This window comes from Eucyclogobius newberryi, unplaced genomic scaffold (assembly GCF_026437365.1).
Source record: "Eucyclogobius newberryi isolate DKJ021-1_F unplaced genomic scaffold, fEucNew1.0.hap1 SCAF_3, whole genome shotgun sequence".
Classification (NCBI taxonomy): Eukaryota; Metazoa; Chordata; class Actinopteri; order Gobiiformes; family Gobiidae; genus Eucyclogobius; species Eucyclogobius newberryi.
This window is the reverse complement of record NW_027315945.1, coordinates 33,320,332-33,341,975: the sequence shown is the minus strand read 5'-3', so window position 1 is coordinate 33,341,975 and position 21,644 is coordinate 33,320,332. Positions and strand designations below refer to the sequence as shown.

The 21,644-nt window shown below is 47.3% G+C and overlaps 2 protein-coding genes across 2 annotated transcripts; one reads left to right on the top strand and one right to left on the bottom strand.

The window, feature by feature from the left end:
* The first annotated feature begins 628 nt into the window (after positions 1–628).
* Positions 629–12,010, top strand: vamp1b (vesicle associated membrane protein 1b). Its single transcript, XM_072461660.1, has 5 exons — positions 629–645; positions 1,066–1,198; positions 2,116–2,274; positions 10,034–10,085; positions 10,459–12,010. Coding segments are annotated over exons 1-5 (363 nt in total). The 5' UTR covers positions 629–643; the 3' UTR covers positions 10,476–12,010.
* On the bottom strand, positions 11,737–21,440 carry tapbpl (TAP binding protein like). The gene is made up of 8 exons (XM_072461659.1): positions 21,299–21,440; positions 19,890–20,156; positions 18,969–19,232; positions 16,521–16,721; positions 15,249–15,416; positions 15,034–15,131; positions 13,681–13,906; positions 11,737–12,313 (listed from the first exon to the last, which is right to left on the bottom strand). Exons 1-8 carry the CDS (start codon positions 21,342–21,344, stop codon positions 12,246–12,248), a joined length of 1,338 nt encoding a protein of 445 aa, XP_072317760.1. The 5' UTR covers positions 21,345–21,440; the 3' UTR covers positions 11,737–12,245.
* Positions 21,441–21,644: the final 204 nt, after the last annotated feature.

The window sequence follows — 21,644 nt, the reverse complement described above, 5'->3', positions numbered from 1 at the left end:
GAGGAAGGAAGGAGGGAGAAGCCCGGGACGCTCCAGAGGAAGCGGACTGTTCCGCAGTGTGTCGGCCCTATCCCGCACTGAACTGCAGCACTGCAAAGTGAGGACGGAGCGGGGGGGTGTGGGGGGGAGAGAGGGGGGAGGGGGACTGCGCTGTCGTTGCGAAGTGGAGAGAAGCAGAGACGCATCATTGCAGCAGCTCAGTGCAATAGCACTTTACGGCCGGTGGAACCGGAGGAACCACGGACCCACGGACTCTGGGATTTCATTTTTATTCACTTCTTCTTTCCTTTGGACTCATTATTATCGCATCTTTTAGAAACAGAAACTCTAGTCCGCCGATCGGGCTGTGCACTTTGCATCACTCAGAGCGCGTTTCGCTCCTATGGATTTTCATTTAGAAGAGCCGCTCTTTTCTACTTGCGCCGCAGTCAATTATTATCACGTCTAAAGAGATTCTCTGCTGCAGAAAAGAAGAAAAGAGGCTCTGCCAAAACCCCGTGTTTCTGCCACTTCAAACTGGAGCGCTGCGCAAAAGCGCCTTTGCGGCTTTTCTGACTGTGGTTGTACTCGTGTCCCCGGTGTGTCCCGTGTGTCCCGTGTGTCCCGCTCCGCTGCCCCGGCTCACTTCACAACTGCATAGGACATGTGAGTATTCTGCGCATTTCCCTCCCTCTCTCTCAAACAGCTGTAAAGTGTCCGCGCAGATGCGTCAGTCTCCCGGGTGCTGGAGTCACGTGGTCTCCGTGTGCTGCGGGGGCTCGTGCGGGGGCTCGTGCGGAGCCGCGGCTTCTGCTGACGCAAGCGAAAAGCTCTCTCAGCATCACTGAATAATGCATCCACTCACTTAGTGCTTCTGTTCACCAGGAGCAACTCCACTGGCCCAGATTCCACTCACGACATTCACCCAAGTGTAAGAGTATAAATACTTCCTCACGCGCCTTTGTCCAGCTTTAACCCTTTCACTGCCTCGTCTTCTTTGGAGCCAGGTCTTTGGTGATAAATCATGCTGAGATAATGGCTCGAATGTCCCACAAAGTTCGACACATGTGCCCTGTCCTCTCTCAGGTCCGCCCCAGACGCCCCAGCTGGAGCCCCTGGTGCTCCTGGAGCCCCAGGTCCAGATGGAGCTCCAGGAGGAGGCCCACCCAACACCTCCAGCAACCGCCGCCTGCAGCAGACACAGGCCCAAGTGGAGGAGGTCAGTCACAGACACAAGACACAAGACACACAGACACAAGACACAAGACACAAGACACAAGACACACAGACACAAGACACAAGACACAAGACACAAGACACACAGACACAAGACACACAGACACAAGACACACAGACACAAGACACAAGACACACAAGACACACAAGACACACAAGACACACACACACACAGACACACAGACACACACAGACACACACACACACACACACACACTTGCTTGGTCCACATCCCATTTGGCCGATTAATCGATGCACAAGGCAAGTCTGGACCCAGCGGCTGCATGAATGAGAGTGAATGTGGGACAAACAACACAGTGAATGTAGTAACAAACAAACAAACAAACAAACAAACAAACAAACAAACAAACAAGAATGTCTTTAGTTGATTTAGTTTATCACATAAGATTACATTTTAAAGGAGACGTATTATACAAAATCAACCTTAATGATCTTTTAAACATGTAATGGTCATCGGTTTACTCAGAGTTGTATTTGTAAAGAGTCATCCATGTTTGAGCTGTTTTCACCCACCCCCTATCCCTGCCCACTGCGAGTCATACACGGAACCATTTCAAGTAAATCACAATGATTTATCCTGTTTATTATAATGAAATGAACTATGAACTATGAAAAGGCGGGGCTTATCAGGTCAATGGTGACATTTTAAGCCATTTTACATAAATTTGTTTATTACAATTTTAAAATAGTAGAATAATGATCTACATATGCTAGTTACTAAAGTATAGATTCAAAGTACTGGGGAAACGTGTGCTGCGTCTCCTTTAATGCTCTTGTCCTGCAGTAAAGTGCTCACAATAATGTGATATATATAGATCTGTGATATATGATATGAATGAAACGTGCATAAGTGATGTTCTGCTTCTCCTCCATGTGCAGGTGGTGGATATCATGCGAGTGAACGTGGACAAGGTTTTGGAAAGAGACCAGAAGCTGTCAGAGCTGGATGACAGAGCAGACGCTCTTCAGGCCGGAGCCTCTCAGTTTGAAAGCTGCGCCGCTAAACTAAAGAACAAATACTGGTGGAAGAACTGCAAGGTGAGCACATCCAGGCCATGCATCACAGTGACTCAGAGCTGCCGCGGTAACGGAGCTGTGCAACTGCAGGAGCACACGCTGGTCTTTATGGAGATGATAAAGAAATGTCTCTATCATTTATATATTCATTCTGTTTCTTATGTATAAAAGAGACAAAAACAGTGAGATGCACATGAATGATTAGGACTGACACAAACACACTGACCACAGACACAGACCCCACAGACACAGACCCCACAGACACAGACCCCCACAGACACAGACACAACAGACACAGACCCCCACAGACACAGACCCCCACAGACACAACAGACACAGACCCCCACAGACACAGACCCCCACAGATACAGACACAACAGACACAGACCCCACAGACACAGACCCCCACAGACACAGACCCCCACAGATACAGACACAACAGACACAGACCCCACAGACACAGACCCCCACAGACACAGACCCCCACAGATACAGACACAACAGACACAGACCCCACAGACAAAGACCCCCACAGACACAGACCCCACAGACAGAGACCCCACTGACACAGACCCCCACAGACACAGACCCCACAGACACAGACCCCACAGACACAGACCCCCATAGACACAGACCCCACAGACACAGACCCCCACAGATACAGACACAACAGACACAGACCCCACAGACAAAGACCCCCACAGACACAGACCCCACAGACAGAGACCCCACTGACACAGACCCCCACAGACACAGACCCCACAGACACAGACCCCACAGACACAGACCCCCATAGACACAGACCCCACAGACACAGACCCCCACAGACACAGACCCCACAGACACAGACCCCCACAGACACAGACACAACAGACACAGACCCTCACAGACACAGACCCCCACAGACACAGACCCCCACAGACACAGACCCCACAGACAGAGACCCCCACAGACACAGACCCCCACAGACACAGACCCCACAGACACAGACCCCCACAGACACAACAGACACAGATCCCCACAGACACAGACCCCCACAGACACAGACCCCCACAGACACAGACCCCCACAGACACAGACCCCCACAGATACAGACACAACAGACACAGACCCCACAGACACAGACCCCCACAGACACAGACCCCCACAGATACAGACACAACAGACACAGACCCCACAGACAAAGACCCCCACAGACACAGACCCCACAGACAGAGACCCCACAGACACAGACCCCCACAGACACAGACCCCACAGACACAGACCCCACAGACACAGACCCCCATAGACACAGACCCCACAGACACAGACCCCCACAGACACAGACCCCACAGACACAGACCCCCACAGACACAGACACAACAGACACAGACCCTCACAGACACAGACCCCCACAGACACAGACCCCCACAGACACAGACCCCACAGACAGAGACCCCCACAGACACAGACCCCCACAGACACAGACCCCACAGACACAGACCCCCACAGACACAGACCCCACAGACACAGACCCCCACAGACACAGACCCCACAGACACAGACCCCCACAGACACAGAGCCCCACAGACACAGACACAACAGACACAGATCCCCACAGACCCCCACAGACACAGACCCCCACAGACACAGACCCCCACAGACACAGACCCCCACAGATACAGACACAACAGACACAGACCCCACAGACACAGACCCCCACAGACACAGACCCCCACAGATACAGACACAACAGACACAGACCCCCACAGACACAGACCCCCACAGACACAGACCCCCACAGACACAGACCCCCACAGATACAGACACAACAGACACAGACCCCACACACACAGACCCCCATAGACACAGACCCCACAGACACAGACCCCCACAGACACAGACCCCACAGACACAGACCCCCACAGACACAGACACAACAGACACAGACCCCCACAGACACAGACCCCCACAGACACAGACCCCCACAGACACAGACACAACAGACACAGACCCCACAGACACAGACACAACAGACACAGACCCCACAGACACAGACCCCCACAGACACAGACCCCACAGACACAGACCCCCACAGACACAGACCCCCACAGACACAGACCCCCACAGACACAGACACAACAGACACAGATCCCCACAGACACAGACCCCCACAGACACAGACCCCCACAGACACAGACCCCCACAGATACAGACACAACAGACACAGACCCGCACAGACACAGACCCCCACAGACACAGACCCCACAGACACAGACCCCCACAGACACAGACCCCACAGACAGAGACCCCACAGACACAGACCCCCACAGACACAGACCCCACAGACAGAGACCCCCACAGACACAGACCCCCACAGACACAGACCCCACAGACACAGACCCCCACAGACACAGACCCCACAGACACAGACCCCCACAGACACAGACCCCCACAGACACAGACACAACAGACACAGACCCCCACAGACACAGACCCCCACAGACACAGACCCCCACAGACACAGACCCCACAGACACAACAGACACAGACCCCCACAGACACAGACCCCCACAGACACAGACACAACAGACACAGACCCCCACAGACACAGACCCCCACAGATACAGACCCCACAGACACAGACCCCACAGATACAGACCCCACAGACACAGACCCCCACAGACACAGACCCCCACAGACACAGACCCCACAGACACAGACCCCACAGACACAGACCCCCACAGACACAGACCCCCACAGACACAGACCCCCACAGATACAGACACAACAGACACAGACCCCCACAGACACAGACCCCCAGACACAGACCCCACAGACACAGACCCCCAGACACAGACCCCACAGACACAGACCCCCACAGACACAGACCCCCACAGACACAGACCCCCACAGACACAGACCCCCACAGACACAGACACAACAGACACAGACCCCCACAGACACAGACCCCCACAGATACAGACCCCACAGACACAGACCCCACAGATACAGACCCCACAGACACAGACCCCCACAGACACAGACCCCACAGACACAGACCCCACAGACACAGACCCCCACAGACACAGACCCCCACAGACACAGACCCCCACAGACACAGACACAACAGACACAGACCCCCACAGACACAGACCCCACAGACACAGACCCCACAGGCACAGACCCCCACAGACACAAACCCCACAGACAAAGACCCCCACAGATACAGACCCCACAGATACAGACACAACAGACACAGACCCCCACAGACACAGACCCCCACAGACACAGACCCCCACAGACACAAACCCCACAGACACAGACCCCCACAGATACAGACCCCACAGACACAACAGACACAGACCCCCACAGACACAGACCCCCACAGACACAGACCCCACAGACACAGACCCCCAGACACAGACCCCACAGACACAGACCCCCACAGACACAGAGCCCCACAGACACAGACCCCCACAGATACAGACCCCCACAGACACAGACCCCCACAGACACAGACCCCCACAGACACAGACCCCACAGACACAGACCCCACAGACACAGACCCCCACAGACACAGACCCCCACAGACACAGACCCCCACAGATACAGACACAACAGACACAGACCCCCACAGACACAGACCCCCAGACACAGACCCCACAGACACAGACCCCCAGACACAGACCCCACAGACACAGACCCCCACAGACACAGACCCCCACAGACACAGACCCCCACAGACACAGACCCCCACAGACACAGACACAACAGACACAGACCCCCACAGACACAGACCCCCACAGATACAGACCCCACAGACACAGACCCCACAGATACAGACCCCACAGACACAGACCCCCACAGACACAGACCCCACAGACACAGACCCCACAGACACAGACCCCCACAGACACAGACCCCCACAGACACAGACCCCCACAGACACAGACACAACAGACACAGACCCCCACAGACACAGACCCCACAGACACAGACCCCACAGGCACAGACCCCCACAGACACAAACCCCACAGACAAAGACCCCCACAGATACAGACCCCACAGATACAGACACAACAGACACAGACCCCCACAGACACAGACCCCCACAGACACAGACCCCCACAGACACAAACCCCACAGACACAGACCCCCACAGATACAGACCCCACAGACACAACAGACACAGACCCCCACAGACACAGACCCCCACAGACACAGACCCCACAGACACAGACCCCCAGACACAGACCCCACAGACACAGACCCCCACAGACACAGAGCCCCACAGACACAGACCCCCACAGATACAGACCCCCACAGACACAGACCCCCACAGACACAGACCCCCACAGATACAGACCCCCACAGACACAGACCCCCACAGACACAGACCCCCACAGACACAGAGCCCCACAGACACAGACCCCCACAGACACAGATCCCCACATCCCTCCTCTACATCCATCAGTCTCTCTTTACACTCTTTTGACGTTGGAGTTCCAGCTCTCTTCCACATTTTCAGAATTAATTGAGCTCTAGTTACAATTTTTGTTTTACTTTTGTCTTTATAACTTAAAATCCTACTAAGTGACCTCCAGTAACCCTAGTCAGAGGGGTCACGTGCAGACAATGTGGGGTGAATGGCTTTTACAAAACCCACGGTCAACACTAACGAAAGCAAGTACCCAAGTGGTACAACCAGATGCACTCGAAACTGCCAAACAAAGGCTCCAAGCCTAAAGAGGTACACAAGAGAGAATGAAGCAAGGCCAATAAGCAGGTTGTCCTCATCTCCGCAAAAGTGTACGCTCAATGGCAGGGTAATAACCACAGAGCAGATCCACCAAGGATAGAAACTGAATAGTACTGGAAAGGGATATGGGAGAGGGAAGCATCCCACAACCGAGATGCACAGTGGTTGATACCTCTGAGAGAGGAGCAACATCCCTGAGCAGAACCCAGTTACCATCACTGTGGCAGACATACAGGAAGGAGCCTCAGGCATGAAAAACTGGACAGCACCGGGCCCTGACATGATACATGATACTGGCTTAAGAAACTCATCTCACTCCACGAGCGCATTGCAGCCCAAATTAACACACTGCTAAGGGACGGAAGTCGCCCTGAATGACTAACCGAAGGGCGTACGATCCTGATCCTGAAGGATCCCTCAAAGGGCACAGTCCCGTCCAATCGGCCAATCACCTGTCTCTCCACAACGTGGAAGCTCCTGTCGGTTATAATGGCTAAGATAAGTGGACACATGGATCAAAACATGGACACTGCTCAGAAAGGCATCGGCAAAAATACCAGAGGTGGGACTGTAGAACCCGACACACCAACCTGAGCACTGCCTGGATTTATTACAAGAAAGGATACGACTTAATGCCATACACTTGGATCATTGAATGTTTGGTATTGTACAACATAAACTTGCCATTGGCCTTGAGGCCAATGGCAAGCCACTTGCACAAGTGTCCGTCAAATGTGACATATACCAAGGTGATGCACTGTCCCCACCGCTGTTCTGCAGAGGTCTGAACTCCCTCACTGCTGTTCTGCAGAGGTCTGAACCCCCTCACTGCTGTTCTGCAGAGGTCTGAACCCCCTCACTGCTGTTCTGCAGAGGTCTGAACCCCCCCACTGCTGTTCTGCAGAGGTCTGAACTTCCCCACTGCTGTTCTGCAGAGGTCTGAACCCCCTCACTACTGTTCTGCAGAGGTCTGAACTTCCCCACTGCTGATCTGCAGAGGTCTGAACTTCCCCACGGCTGATCTGCAGAGGTCTGAACCCCCTCACTGCTGTTCTGCAGAGGTCTGAACTCCCTCACTGCTGTTCTACAGAGGTCTGAACTTCCCCACTGCTGATCTGCAGAGGTCTGAACCCCCTCACTGCTGTTCTGCAGAGGTCTGAACTTCCCCACTGCTGATCTGCAGAGGTCTGAACTTCCCCACTGCTGTTCTGCAGAGGTCTGAACCCCCTCACTGCTGTTCTGCAGAGGTCTGAACCCCCTCACTGCTGTTCTGCAGAGGTCTGAACCATCTCACTGCTGTTCTGCAGAGGTCTGAACCCGGGAATCTGTACCTGGGAATCCCACAGGCAAATGGAAACCTCGAAGAAGTAACAAGGAAAGCGGCTACGGCCAAATACCTACAATGAGTGAGGAAAGTCCTAAGAAGCAGCACAATGGGAAGAACAAGTCCTGCCAGTGATCCGATACCCAGCAGGAATAATTTGTTGACCAAAGGAGGAGATACAGACCACTGATGTTAAGACATGAAAGCTCCTGACCATGGAGGGTTCCATCCCAAATCCAGCACCCTGAGACTGAACACTAGCCGTAAGGAAGGAGGCTGAGGACTAGTGAGCGTGAGAGCCACTATCCAGGACCAAACGTCCAAGATCCATAAGTACATCAAGGACAAGGGTCCCACAGATGACGTGCTCAGTGAATGTCTCAGACACTGGGGAACAGAGGAAGATGAGGTGCTGGAGGAAGGACCATCATGGGAGGACACGCCCCTACATGGGAGGACACGCCCCTACATGGGATGTACCACCTGAACATAACTGAAGTGGCTGATATCACGAAATCTTACCAATGGCTAGAAAGAGCCGGTCTGAAGGACAGAGGCCCTGATCATGGCAGCACAGAGGCCCTGAGCGCCAGATCAATAGAGGCCCAGATCTACCACACCAGACAAGACCCAAGGTGTAGGCTGTGTAAAGGGGCCCCTGAGAAGATCCCGGACATAACTGCAGGGTGCAAGATGCTGGCAGGGACGGCATACATGGAGCACCATCACCAGGAGCTGGCATAGTGTCCAGAAACATCTGAGCAGAGTACGGGCTGGAGACCCCAAGGACAAAGTGGGAAACAAAGTGGAGAACGACCGAGCCAAGGTCCTCTGGGACTTCCAGATAGAGACAGACAAAATGGTAATGGAGAACCAACTGACAAGGGTCAGAGGAAAGCCATGGTGGTGGATGTTGCAGTACATGGGATGGAAACATCTGGAAAAAGGAACATAAGAAACTAGAGAAATACCAAGGCCTCAGAGAGGAGCTGGAGAAGGCCTGGAGCGTGAAGGTATCAGTGGTTGCCGTAGTGATCAGAGCACTTGGGGCAGTGAAACTAGAGGAGTGGCTTGAGCAGATCCAGAAAAAACATCTCGGTCCAGAAAAGTGCAGGAACAACAGAGATACTGAAGAACCCTCAAGCTCCCAGGGGCCTCTGGTAGAGGACCTGAGCTTGAAGGGGGAGAAATAGAGACCACCCGCAGAGGGTGAGGATGTTATTTTAAAATATCTGGATTAACTGTTTTCTTCAATTAAGAGGAAAACAGTTTATATATTTATTAATTTATATTTTTCAAGAACGACAGTCTGTCGTAAAGATTATTCGTCGGCTCTGGTCGGTCCAGATGCAATACTAACGTTAATCCAGTGTTTATGGTTTTCTCAAACATGTCGTCCAGCAGACACAGGTCACATGGTAACCAGCCCTGCAGCATTTTTACATTTCTAACATTGATCATTTCAGCTAAAAAACATTTTATGAAGCTTGACTGGAAATAATCAGACACATTACACACAAACAAAAATACCTAAAAAAAAACAAGCATTCTTACCGTGAGGGGAGTCGCTTCTCCACAGACCAGACATGTAACTTGGTCGTACTAACATCCCCACGGCGACAACCAGCTGTGCACCTTTGACCCAACGCCACAGTGAAACATGTAACCCACATACTCTTTACACGTTTGTGAAAGTATTTGTGTTTCCTCCTCAGATGATGATCATGATGGGGATCATCGGAGTCATCGTCGTGGGCATCATATTCTGTGAGTATTACGAGTCTGAGGCCTCATTCAGGTACTGCAGTTTATTGATAGTAGAGTAGTCTATAGTATGTTCTTTAATATTCTGTACTAGGTTTGAACTCAAATATGAATCAGTACAAAACTAGAACTGAAACTAGTTTGAGAAAGTATCGATACATAAGTAGAAGAATAAAAAGCTTGGAACGATCTTGAGATAAATCAGCACTTGTACGAAACAACGCGGTAACATTAAAGACACTACAGTTGTTTTGTGTTGAACAGACGTATTCAGAGGAGGTAAAATGTCCGCTGACGGCACCATAAAGTGTTCCAGGCTGACGCAGAGCCGGGTCCATTAAGCTAATGACGTCCTCCCTCTCTCCTCCACTCGCAGTGTACTTCTTCTACTGAGCTCGGCCCGTCGGCGCAGATGGAAACAGATGGATTTGGACTTTAGAACGACGCCAGGGGGAGAAAGAAAGAAAGAAAAAAAACAACCAACCAAGCACCATCGCTCTTCTCATCGAACTGTCCCTCCTCCACCACCCCCCCATCGACACACACGCCCTCCTCCACCATATATGTGTTCATGCGTCCCACTCCGAAGCCTCCTCGGCCCGTCCCACTCCGAAGCCTCCTCTGCCCTTCCCGTCCCACTCCGAAGCCTCCTCGGCCCGTCCCGTCCCACTCCGAAGCCTCCTCAGGCCCGTCCCGTCCCCCCGCACCTTACCTATTCCCCGCAGGACGCGCCGAGACCGGAAGGACGTTCTGAGCGGCGTTCCATGTGTAAATCCGACATTCCTGACTAACAAACTCCCCTTTTCGTCGCCGCCGTAGCTTTTGCCGACGACTAACTTTGTTCCGTTGTGTATTTGTGACCCACCGTAGGTAACGATAAGCTTCTTTTTCCGTTCCGTTTTGTGTTCCAACGTAGCAGACCCATCAGTTGCTCGAGGCGGGTTCAGTTAGCGACGCGACAGGAGCTCGGTAGCGTTAAAAAAAGCCAAACCTAGTCCGGTAGAAAACGAGAGCAAGGTGGGTTCGTAGATGTAGACGAAGGGTGTGTTTTTGTGTTTCGAGAGCGAGTGAACACGGGACACTGGACTTACATCGGTGTGTGTGGCGTTTCAGCTCGTTTCAGTCCGTTTTTAAGTCCAGTAGGTGGCGCTAGTGGCACAGTGCAACCAGTGAATATCCAGCCTTGGTGAAAATTGCTCGACGGAACTCATTCGGACGTAAGATGTAAGAACGATTCACTGGCGACAGGTGAAAAGATCATTTTATTCGGAAACCAAAAATATATTTAAGTCACATTTCAAGTATCGAAACAAGTCGTGAAACATCTCAATAAACGTCAAATAAATACATCTCGAAGAGTCAAAACCGACCGAAGCGTCCTCTATGTAAGAAACTTATCTAGACATTCGTTGTTGCAGTGCAGTTGTTGAATGACCCGTTCCAAACTTGCATGGCAAACTTGTCCATCGTTTCCCCCCTTTTTCTTCCTTTTTTTGTGACATTTTCTGCCGTTCTTCCATTTCTGAATCTTAACTGCCGACCGCTCTCTCCATCGTGGTTTACACCTTTAAAAAATAGACTTTGAAAAAAATCGCCGCTTACGCAACGAAACGATGCAATTCTTTTTGACTCCGCCCGCTTTTTAGGAACCCGCTGCCTGTAGTGACCCATTAAAACACGCTCCCGAAGATGTCTACGGAAATGTATTTTTGTCATTTTAATGTTGGATTTTAAGGATTTGTAAAGTTAAAAAAAACGATGAACACGTTGCTGTACACAAAAAAAAAGAATATAAAAAAAGGAGAGTGCGGACGACGCTCCGAGGTGATACTCAGATTACGTGTGATTTATGACGAGGATTTACGGGAGGAGATGCAAAACAGATGCATGCTTACTACTCTGCTGATGCCAATAAAGAACCACAAAAAGCAAACAGCATTTCCGTGTCGCTACGTTATTGTCGCTCGAGGTAAAAACTCTTTCAAATCGCTGGTCGAAAGTCACACACACACGTGGAGGAAAGAACACAGCTTTAAAAACACAGAGAAAATGAAAACAACATCTTAAATTACACCTTTAAACGTCACTAAATCAAGTAAAAGCTGCTCTAAAGCGAAAGTCGACATTTTGTGCAAAGTCAAGCGAAAACTGCCAAACCTTTCCTTATTTCATGACCTGGAGGAAGAAAATGACAGTGACGACGAGGAAACCCAGAATCCACCAGTAGGAATCTGTCAAACACACAGAGATTCTCTTTAACGTACCGTATTGTCCGTATTATAAGGCGCACTGTCAATGAATGGTCTATTTTCAAGCTTTTTTTCATATATAAGACACAAAATCGCTTCCAGGTCAGTAAGCACAGTCAGAATGAATCCATATATAAGACGCACTGGATTGTAAAGGCTTTTAAGTGCGCCTTATAGTGCGGAAAATACGGTATTCATGCTTCAAGTTTAGTTTATTTGATGTGTTGTGGTCAGCGTGTGCAAAGGAAAACACTGAAAACAGCCACAGAAATAATAAATGTCACAAAACACAACCAAAAACATTCAGATATTGACAAAAAAAGATGTTAAGATTAAGATGAAGTGCTAAAAAATGGTCAAAGTGCTAGATTTGAGTTCAAAGTGCATTGTTATTACTTTTTTATGATATATCTTTTGCAGGTTTTCTTGGAGAATGTGTAATTTTATCAGCTCATAAAAGTCTGAAATGCCTTACGACATAAAAGAGAATCTGAAAACAATTATAAATATGCAACCTTTGATCTAAATTCATTTAAATTTGAGTCATTTTGTGATTAGCTGTGATTTCATTGCTAATGGGAACGTCCTAAATCACGTTGACTCATTTACAATCGAATTAAAACTGCAAAATATAAGAGAAACATGAAACTGAATTCAAGATACATTTTCTTTTTTTTACTACACAAATCAAACGTATCTTATTAACGTATTGAACATAAAAGTATAATACAATGACATCACTTTACCTGCCATTTATTCTGTCCGTATGTTGTACTGTTCATAAACGTAGATACTTTTTTGTGTTTAGAGTGTATATTTTTACTCAGTGGTGGAAGAAGTACTCAATTACTCTACTTAAATAAATGCACAAATACAGGACAAAACAAAAAAAATACTCAAGTAAAAGTACAAAATATCATCGACCTCAGTAAAAGTATTGAAAAGTATATGTTTACAAATGTACTTAAATAGTAAAAAAAGTAAATAATTTAGGATAAAAATGCATTTCTTTTGTAGTGGGTGAGGAAAAGTACTTCAAAAAGGTAAAAAAGTACAAGTAACTGCTCTCAAACGTAATCATTGTGAAGTGAAAGCAAAAAGTATCCGCTGTAACATGTACTCAAGTAAAGTACAGATACATTCGTTACTTTCCACCACTGGTTTTACTCCATATTGTGTTAGATTTAAGTCTCTTTTTATATTTATCTTATTGTTTAATTGCGTGTTTCTATTCTGCTCCCGCTCTTGAAACATGCGCCGTACAGCATGAATTTAAGTACACACTACGTATACTTTGGCTTATTTATTCACGTATTTGCGACGCAGTTAGAGCCGGCCCTGACTCGTACCTGGCTCCGGGCTCTCCACGGTGACGCTGACGGAGCGCGGGGCGTCCAGAGCCGGGTGGGACACCACGCAGGTGACGCGTGTCCCGGGCGCCAGCGTGGGCGGGACGGTCAGGTGGGAGGAGACCGAGTAGGTGCCATCGCCATGACGACGGTGCCCCGACAGAGAAGGCCTCCCCGGGAACGCGACGGGCTCGGAGTCCCCGGGGCCCAGGGAAAGCCACGTGATCTGAGGGAGGAAAACGGGGAAATGATGGAAGGTTTTTCTTCAGGTTTGTGTCAATCACATCGAGAAACTTCCTGTTTTATTTCAGTTTAAAGTTCAGTCCTTGGACCAGAAGCTCTTGATGGTGTTTGCAACTTGACCCGCTTCGGTTATAATACTACGAGAAGTGCTAGTTTGTCTACTTTAGAGCGATACTACTCTACTACTAGAGCGATACAAATGTCATAGAAAGTGAGACAACGACAAAAATATAGTATCTTCAAGTTGAAAAAAAGTTGTTGTAAACTTTAAAATAAGTGTATAAAGTGATATTTCTGCACTTTTGTGACTCATTTGACGGACGTTGTCACATTTGTCTGACAATGAAACCTCAACGTTTCTGTCGGACTGACATAATATCGCCTGAATATTGTTATCGAGATATTGATTTTTGTCATCGTCGCCAAAAACAAGTTCATCTGTGAATTTTGTTCTTTTCTGATTCTGATTTACTGATAAACTGTAAAGTGACTGAGCGTCTGGAGGGTTAAAGCGCCACCTACAGGTTGGACAGGTCGTTGAACGAAAATGCAGTTAAGATTTATAGACTTTAAAATTCGCTAAAAATTATAAAAATGTGATCACAGAATAGCTCATTTTCTAGGTTTATAATTTCACTTCCTGTTTGTAGTTGATGACATCACACTACGAAATTACTCAATAAACACTGGGCAAAAACTCATCTAATGTCACACATTTTTTTGGGAGACTAATAAAAAATATACAAGAGCGACTTTATTTTGTTGAATTACTTTTCAGAGGTTCAAAAAAGTGGTTTATTTTGTGTAAATTTGGCATTAACTTTGACTGGGAGGAGTGTGATGTCACTTCCTGTCATTTCCTACAGATTTTTAGTTTTTCTCCACAAATACGTATTCAATTGGTCAAAAATATAGGTATAAATACATCAAATAAAGTCAGAATTAGAACATCGTGAGTGAGAGATTATATTGAAATTTTAAGTGAGAGATAAAGATATTTTGAACACAGTATTTGCAATGATTGGTGTTTTGTCTATTGTTGGTAACCACATTATTTACTGCACAAAGGAAGATGGAACAAAGTGCAAATCTATCCAAAAGTAAAAGTACCTCTGCGTCCAGCGGGTAATATTTACTGCTGTAGCAAATCAGAGAGTTGTCTGATTTTAACAGCAGTCTGTCGTCTGAAAGGGAAACCTCGGGCGGTTCTAGGACAAAAAAAAGAAACAGAATAAACACTTTACGGTTCAAATAACTGAATCTTAAGCTTTATCCATGCGTCGTGTTCTTCTCTCGTTCTAACTTGAGGGAGGTGCAGCACTCACTGACGACGCTGAGCTGCAGGACCTGCTGCGCGTGGAAGGGTCCGATGGTCACGGTGCAGATGTACGTCCCCTCGTCCTCCACCGTCAGGACGCTCAGAGCCAGAGAGGCGTCTCCCTGGGACACCAGCTGCTCAGCGCTGACGGACGCTCCGCTCCGCTCAACCACCACTGCACCAAATAACAGTGTGTTTAACCTTTCTGTGCATTCCCCCTTTGTGCCACTAAAGAGGGACTGACAGGGACTAAACGGGGGCTAAACAGGGGCTAAACAGGGATTAAACAGGGACTAAACAAGGACTAAACAGGCACAAAACAGGCACTACACAGGCACTAAATGGGGACTATATGGGGACTAAACAGGGACCAAACAGAGACTAAACAGGGACTAAACAGGCACTAAACAGAGACTAAACAGGCACTAAACAGGCACTAAACAGGGACTAAACAGGCACTAAACAGGGACTAAACAGGCACTAAACAGGGAGTAAATAGGGACTAAACAAGGACCCAACAGGCAATAAACAGGGACCAAACATGTAATAAACAGGGACCAAAAAGGCAATAAAGAGGGACTAAACAGGGACCAAACAGGCAATAAACAGGGACTAAACAGGGACCAAACAGGCAATAAACAGGGACTAAACAGGGACCAAACAAGCAACAAACAGGGACCAAACAAGCAACAAACAGGGAGTAAACAAGGACCCAACAGGCAATAAACAGGGACCAAACAAGCAACAAACAGGGAGTAAACAGGGACCAAACAAGCAACAAACAGGGAGTAAACAAGCAACAAACAGGGAGTAAACAAGGACCCAACATGTAATAAACAGGGACCAAAAAGGCAATAAAGAGGGACTAAACAGGCAATAAACAGGGACTAAACAGGGACCAAACAAGCAACAAACAGGGACCAAACAGGCAATGAGCTGCGGAAATAAAGTGGATTGGAGATTGTGTGTAAGAGTTTTTGACATAACTTAGCAGACTGACCGACTAATTAGAACAACGCTTAACTGCTAGACGCCTACATTTAAGTTTCATAGAGTAAAATTAAAATCTTTTATCTTTTCGTTTAAAGACAAAGTTGTAGAAAGATACAATAATCCATACTATCAACCCAAAACCAGATATGGTGATGAATAGTTAAAATGTCCCCAGAATGGCTTTTTTGACAATAAAAGGTCATTTTAAACTAAATAAAATGTTCATAATGTGTGAATAACAGCATAAAGGAAGAACCCTCCAGTGTTATAAAGCTGCAGTCCTTACACTCTGCGGTGCCCGGCTCCTCTTCCAGGTTGGCCTTCATTTGGAGCACCTTGCGCCCGTTCCCTCGGTACTGCACCCTCCACGCGACGGTCACGTCCGGGGCCAGGGGCGTGTCGTGCTGTTTGAAGCCGCAGGGCAGGTGCGCGTCCCCCTTCAGCGTGCCGGTGATCGACCTCACGTTGGAGAAGACCACCATCACCACTGCGGAGGGAAGAGGGCCAGAAGAGTCATCTGCAGGTCACTTTGAGAGTTCAGTGTCCGTTTTGACGACTTGAGAGCCGTTTGACCACGACTCGAGACATGACCAGGAGCCCCAAGACTGCAGACGACTTGATGCTTCTCCTCTCATGTGCAGGTGATTGTTGAATGATACTTTCAGCGTTTAATCTGACAGTTTTTGTTGCTTTATTTTAATCATGATATATAGACTGTGAATCAGGAATGTTCTCAAATGTGTGTGTAATCATCTCGGTGCAGGTATCACACTAAAACATTTGCATTTCTCCAAAACAAATGTGATATTATCCATTTTTCAACATATCTTCCACCTCTACTGGAACATTCTATTTGTGATCAGGACTTTTTAAGAAGGACTTGACTCATATTTGAGGCCAAAGACTTGTTTTGAGAAGATTTAAATTGTTTTTATTTGGTTAATTTATATATTTATGTATTAGTTTGTTTGTTTCTTTGTTTGTTTGTTTGTTTGTTTGTTCATGCCAGCTCCACTCCGCAGAGAACGACACCAACAACACAAAAGGAACAGGAAGGAGATAAATCGCATACATCCTGCTCCTTTCACAGAACATTACAATAATAAAAAACAGAACAGACTAAACCTCACGTATTGATCGTTGGACCAGTGACTCAGTGATTCAATCCCAGCTCCAACAGCGGATCAATAGTGGAAAAGGCCCTCAATCGGGTGCTGTTCAAGGGTCAAATACGAGAAAAGAGGTGCTTTCTTTCTGTCAATGTTCTTGCCTCTTCTCGCCTGTGTATATTGTAAATATACCGTATTTATACCGATTATAACTCGCACCTTTTTTCATAGTTTTGGCTGAGGTGCGACTTTTGTTTGTTTTTTCACCCTGACAACCACAAGAGGGCGCTCTAGGCTCTAAGCGACGCAGAAGAAGAATCTGCACTTCCTCTTCCTCTGGAGTTTGTGGAGTTGTTTAGAAGTGACACAGAGGAAGAAGAATTCAGTGGATTTAGTGATTTGGGGTAAAACTGATGCTTTGGTAAACTTGTTAGCATGTTCTTTATGCTATAGTGATCTGAATAACTGTTCATTTGTTACGTTAACATACCAGACACTTACCACAGTTCTGTCTGTGCCTCATGTAGCTGAAGGTGTTAGCGTTAGCATACGTCATGTAGCTGAAGGTGTTAGCGTTAGCATACGTCATGTAGCTGAAGGTGTTAGCGTTAGCATACGTCATGTAGCTGAAGGTGTTAGCGTTAGCATACGTCATGTAGCTGAAGGTGTTAGCGTTAGCATACGTCATGTAGCTGAAGGTGTTAGCGTTAGCATACGTCATGTAGCTGAAGGTGTTAGCGTTAGCATACGTTATGTAGCTGAAGGTGTTAGCGTTAGCATACATCATGTAGCTGAAGGTGTTAGCGTTAGCATACGTCATGTAGCTGAAGGTGTTAGCGTTAGCATACGTCATGTAGCTGAAGGTGTTAGCGTTAGCATACGTCATGTAGCTGAAGGTGTTAGCGTTAGCATACGTCATGTAGCTGAAGGTGTTAGCGTTAGCATACGTCATGTAGCTGAAGGTGTTAGCGTTAGCATACGTCATGTAGCTGAAGGTGTTAGCGTTAGCATACGTCATGTAGCTGAAGGTGTTAGCGTTAGCATACGTCATGTAGCTGAAGGTGTTAGCGTTAGCATACGTCATGTAGCTGAAGGTGTTAGCGTTAGCATACGTCATGTAGCTGAAGGTGTTAGCGTTAGCATACGTCATGTAGCTGAAGGTGTTAGCGTTAGCATACGTACACCTATTCACCATGTTCTCTCATCTGTTATTATTCTAAACTGCATTTCAAGATGAAATGTCTGTTCTTGGTCTTGGATTTGATCAAATCAATTTCCCCCAAAAATGCGACTTATACTCCAGTGCGACTTATAAATGTTTTTTTCCCTCTATTATGCGTAAAATACAGTTGTGTGTGAGTGATGAGCTGTGGTCCGGCTCGTTCTACTTTAGGGCGGTTGTGGCTCCAGAAGTTACAAAGTGAATGAATAATACATGGAATCGTAAAACAACTGTGAGTGTTTTTAAAGTGCCGGACATCGAGCGGTGCAATATCGTTAACGTCATGTAAGAAATGGCTGGATTCAAGTCAAGTTCCGTCTTTACACTTATCGGGGAGTAAACCTGACCCAACTCCGACCCGGACCGGACCAGAACCAGGGGGAAACTCGGGCGTGTGACCCACCCTCAGACTGCACGGTTCCAGAAGAGCTGAGCGGCAGGTCCAGTCTGCTTTGCCTCTGGTCAGTTTGCTCGGCGCTGGCGGTGCGCAGAATGAGCGACGTGCTGAAGTCCACGCCCTCCACGTTCAGCGACACCATGAAGAAGGCCCGGTCTGGACTTTTGGCCGACTCGCCCGGAGAGAACCGGCTCAGCTCGCACATCACCTCCAGCCCGTCACAGTCAGCGTGGAGCAGGACGTCCACCTTTGGAATCTCAGGAGACGACACTGAAGCAGGACGAAGGGGAGAAGTTTAAAAGTCTAGTGTAGTTCAAACTGTTGCTTAGTTTGAAGGGATGAAACCGGATAATATTCATAACGATGATCAGAAGGATTCTATTTGGACCGTTTCAGCCAAATGAGTTGCAGAAGTTCTGACATTTAACAGCGCGTTTACACAATAACAAACTGTCCCTGCTCTCCACAAATGAGTAGAAATAATAATGATAATAATATGAAACACCAATAAAAAATGCACAGAACATCTTTAATTCTTAATTCTTGTTGTGTGTAGACGCGGTTGAGCCTGTTTTCACTCCTGTAACGGACATGACGAGCCTCAAACACAACTGTTTACATCTGAACTAAGACACGGAAAAAGACATTCCTCACTGAAATGTGCCGCTGCAAAAATGATGTTCATAAATAAGAATGATTTTGTAATAAAAAGCTTTAAGAAATCATACGAAATGTTTCATGTGAACTGTTGAACCTAAAATGTCGTGTTCTTGTAACATTTTAACTGTGAGATGCGAACCCAGGAAGAAAGTCTCTGTTGCCATAGCGACGGGCGGGGATCAAATAAACAAACAAACGAGACACTTGACCGATGTAAAACTACGACTACGCTTCATCGTCCCACGCGCTCACGATGAGTACAAACACCTGTCGCTTCGAGGATGAGGAGGTCCGGGTCGGGGAAAGAGGGCGGGACAAAGGGCGTGAGCATCTCCAGCGATTGGTCGGGGCCAACGGGCACGTTCCTCAGGATGAGTGTGGCGGGAGTGCGGCTGAACCCGCCCCCTCCGCTCGTCCTGCCGCCGTGGGCCGCGCCGTCCTCCACCAAGACGCAGGACAGCACCACGTCCGCCACGCCCGCCACGTCCGCCACGCCCGCCACGTCCGCCACGCCCGCCACGTCCGCCACGCCCGCTGAGAAACACATCATGAGTCAGTTTATCAGCCAGTTTGATTCAATTATAGTACCGTATTTCCCGCACTATAAGGCTCACTGGATTACAAGGCGGATTGTCGTTTTTTGAGAAAATGAAAGGCTTTATAGTCCAGAAAATACGGTAAAAGATGAGTCAGGGAGTGTGTAGACCTAACTGCAAGACATTAGCCTATTACACACCTTTTAATCAATCAATCAACATTTATTGGTACCATAGGGGTGATTATTTGGGTAAAATAGTTCAAGTATTGTGATTAGATTTGCGATTATGTTTTAACAATAAGAATCTGTTCAAAGTTCACCAAAAGACTGAAAAAGGCCTCTGAACTAAACAAAACTACTAAAAGAATCCTGTGTATTTAAGAACATGTTTGTACAGATCTAAACTGCAGGGTTAGCGCTTTTTATGCAGAATAAAACAGGATATTTAGTTGTTTGTCGAGGAAATCATGGCACTTAAAAAATTGCAGCCATTGAAATTGTGATTTTGCTTCAGTTGCGGTTAAATGCAATTCCAAGTGCTTTACGGGACAAGAAAGGGTGCATTAAAATCAGAATAGAAATGCATGAAACTCACAGTACAATATAAAATCACAACACAAACAAACAACAGCATAAATAATCATTTATCAAATTGATTTAAAAGAGAAAGTGCAGATACATTTCACTCCATAAGCCAAACATAATAGTTTTGAGTCTGGATTTGAACATTGCCAGAGGAACTTGTCTCACATCTTCAGGAAGACTTTAGTCCCCATGTTTAGGGGCCGGTCCTTAAGTTCCTCAGGTTCCTAACCAGACAAACTGAATTGTACACATTTAATACCTTCATTTTTTGGAGGATTTTGGACATTATCTTTAAACCAACAAAATACATTTAAAGTTAAAGTCTTTTTAGAGTTTGTTTTACCACTACTATTACACTTGAGCATTTTAACCTATTATTTTCTCATTTCTGACCTGACCTCCATCTAAATGCCCCTTTACCCACCTCTGACTACAGTGACTTGTATAAAACCTACACACATAAGGCCGAAGGGAATAAGAGCCACACTAATGATGCACGTTTAGCTGAAATGTAAAAGATTTCCCCCAAATAAACAGTAAATACTCCTCTTACCACAAGCGTGCATCACAGAGAATCCAAAGAAAACCATTAAAAACATGATTATTAGTTTGAGGCAAGTGTCACTTCTATTCAACTGAACCAAAAGTGAAATGGTGAAAATGTCGATTCACTTTCACTTTTGCTTTAGAAAGTGGGCGGTCCCGCGGTTAGTGAGCGTTAATAAGGCTGTTTTATAAATCCAGAGAACATAAAAGCCAAAAGAACATGGGAAGCAAAAGCACAAATCCCTAAACTCAAGTAACTGACATGAGCGCTGCAAAGAGGTGCGCGCAACAATGAACTGCGCATGCGCAGGAAGAAGCAGGTGGGATCTGCGGCCGGACGCACAGTGCGACTC

What these genes read in the sequence shown, in the direction of transcription:
- vamp1b (XM_072461660.1), top strand. An exon ending in CACAGGCCCAAGTGGAGGAG is followed by an intron (nt 1,199 to 2,115) that starts GTCAGTCACAGA and finishes CTCCATGTGCAG; the next exon opens with GTGGTGGATATCATGCGAGT. An exon ending in ACTGGTGGAAGAACTGCAAG is followed by an intron (nt 2,275 to 10,033) that starts GTGAGCACATCC and finishes TTTCCTCCTCAG; the next exon opens with ATGATGATCATGATGGGGAT.
- tapbpl (XM_072461659.1), bottom strand. Translation starts at nt 21,344, where the DNA reads ATGTTTTTAATGGTTTTCTTTGGATTCTCTGTGATGCACGCTTGTG. An exon ending in ATTACCCGCTGGACGCAGAG is followed by an intron (nt 13,907 to 15,033) that starts GTACTTTTACTT and finishes TTCCTCCCTCAG; the next exon opens with ATCACGTGGCTTTCCCTGGG. An exon ending in CGTGGAGAGCCCGGAGCCAG is followed by an intron (nt 12,314 to 13,680) that starts GTACGAGTCAGG and finishes TGTGTTTGACAG; the next exon opens with ATTCCTACTGGTGGATTCTG.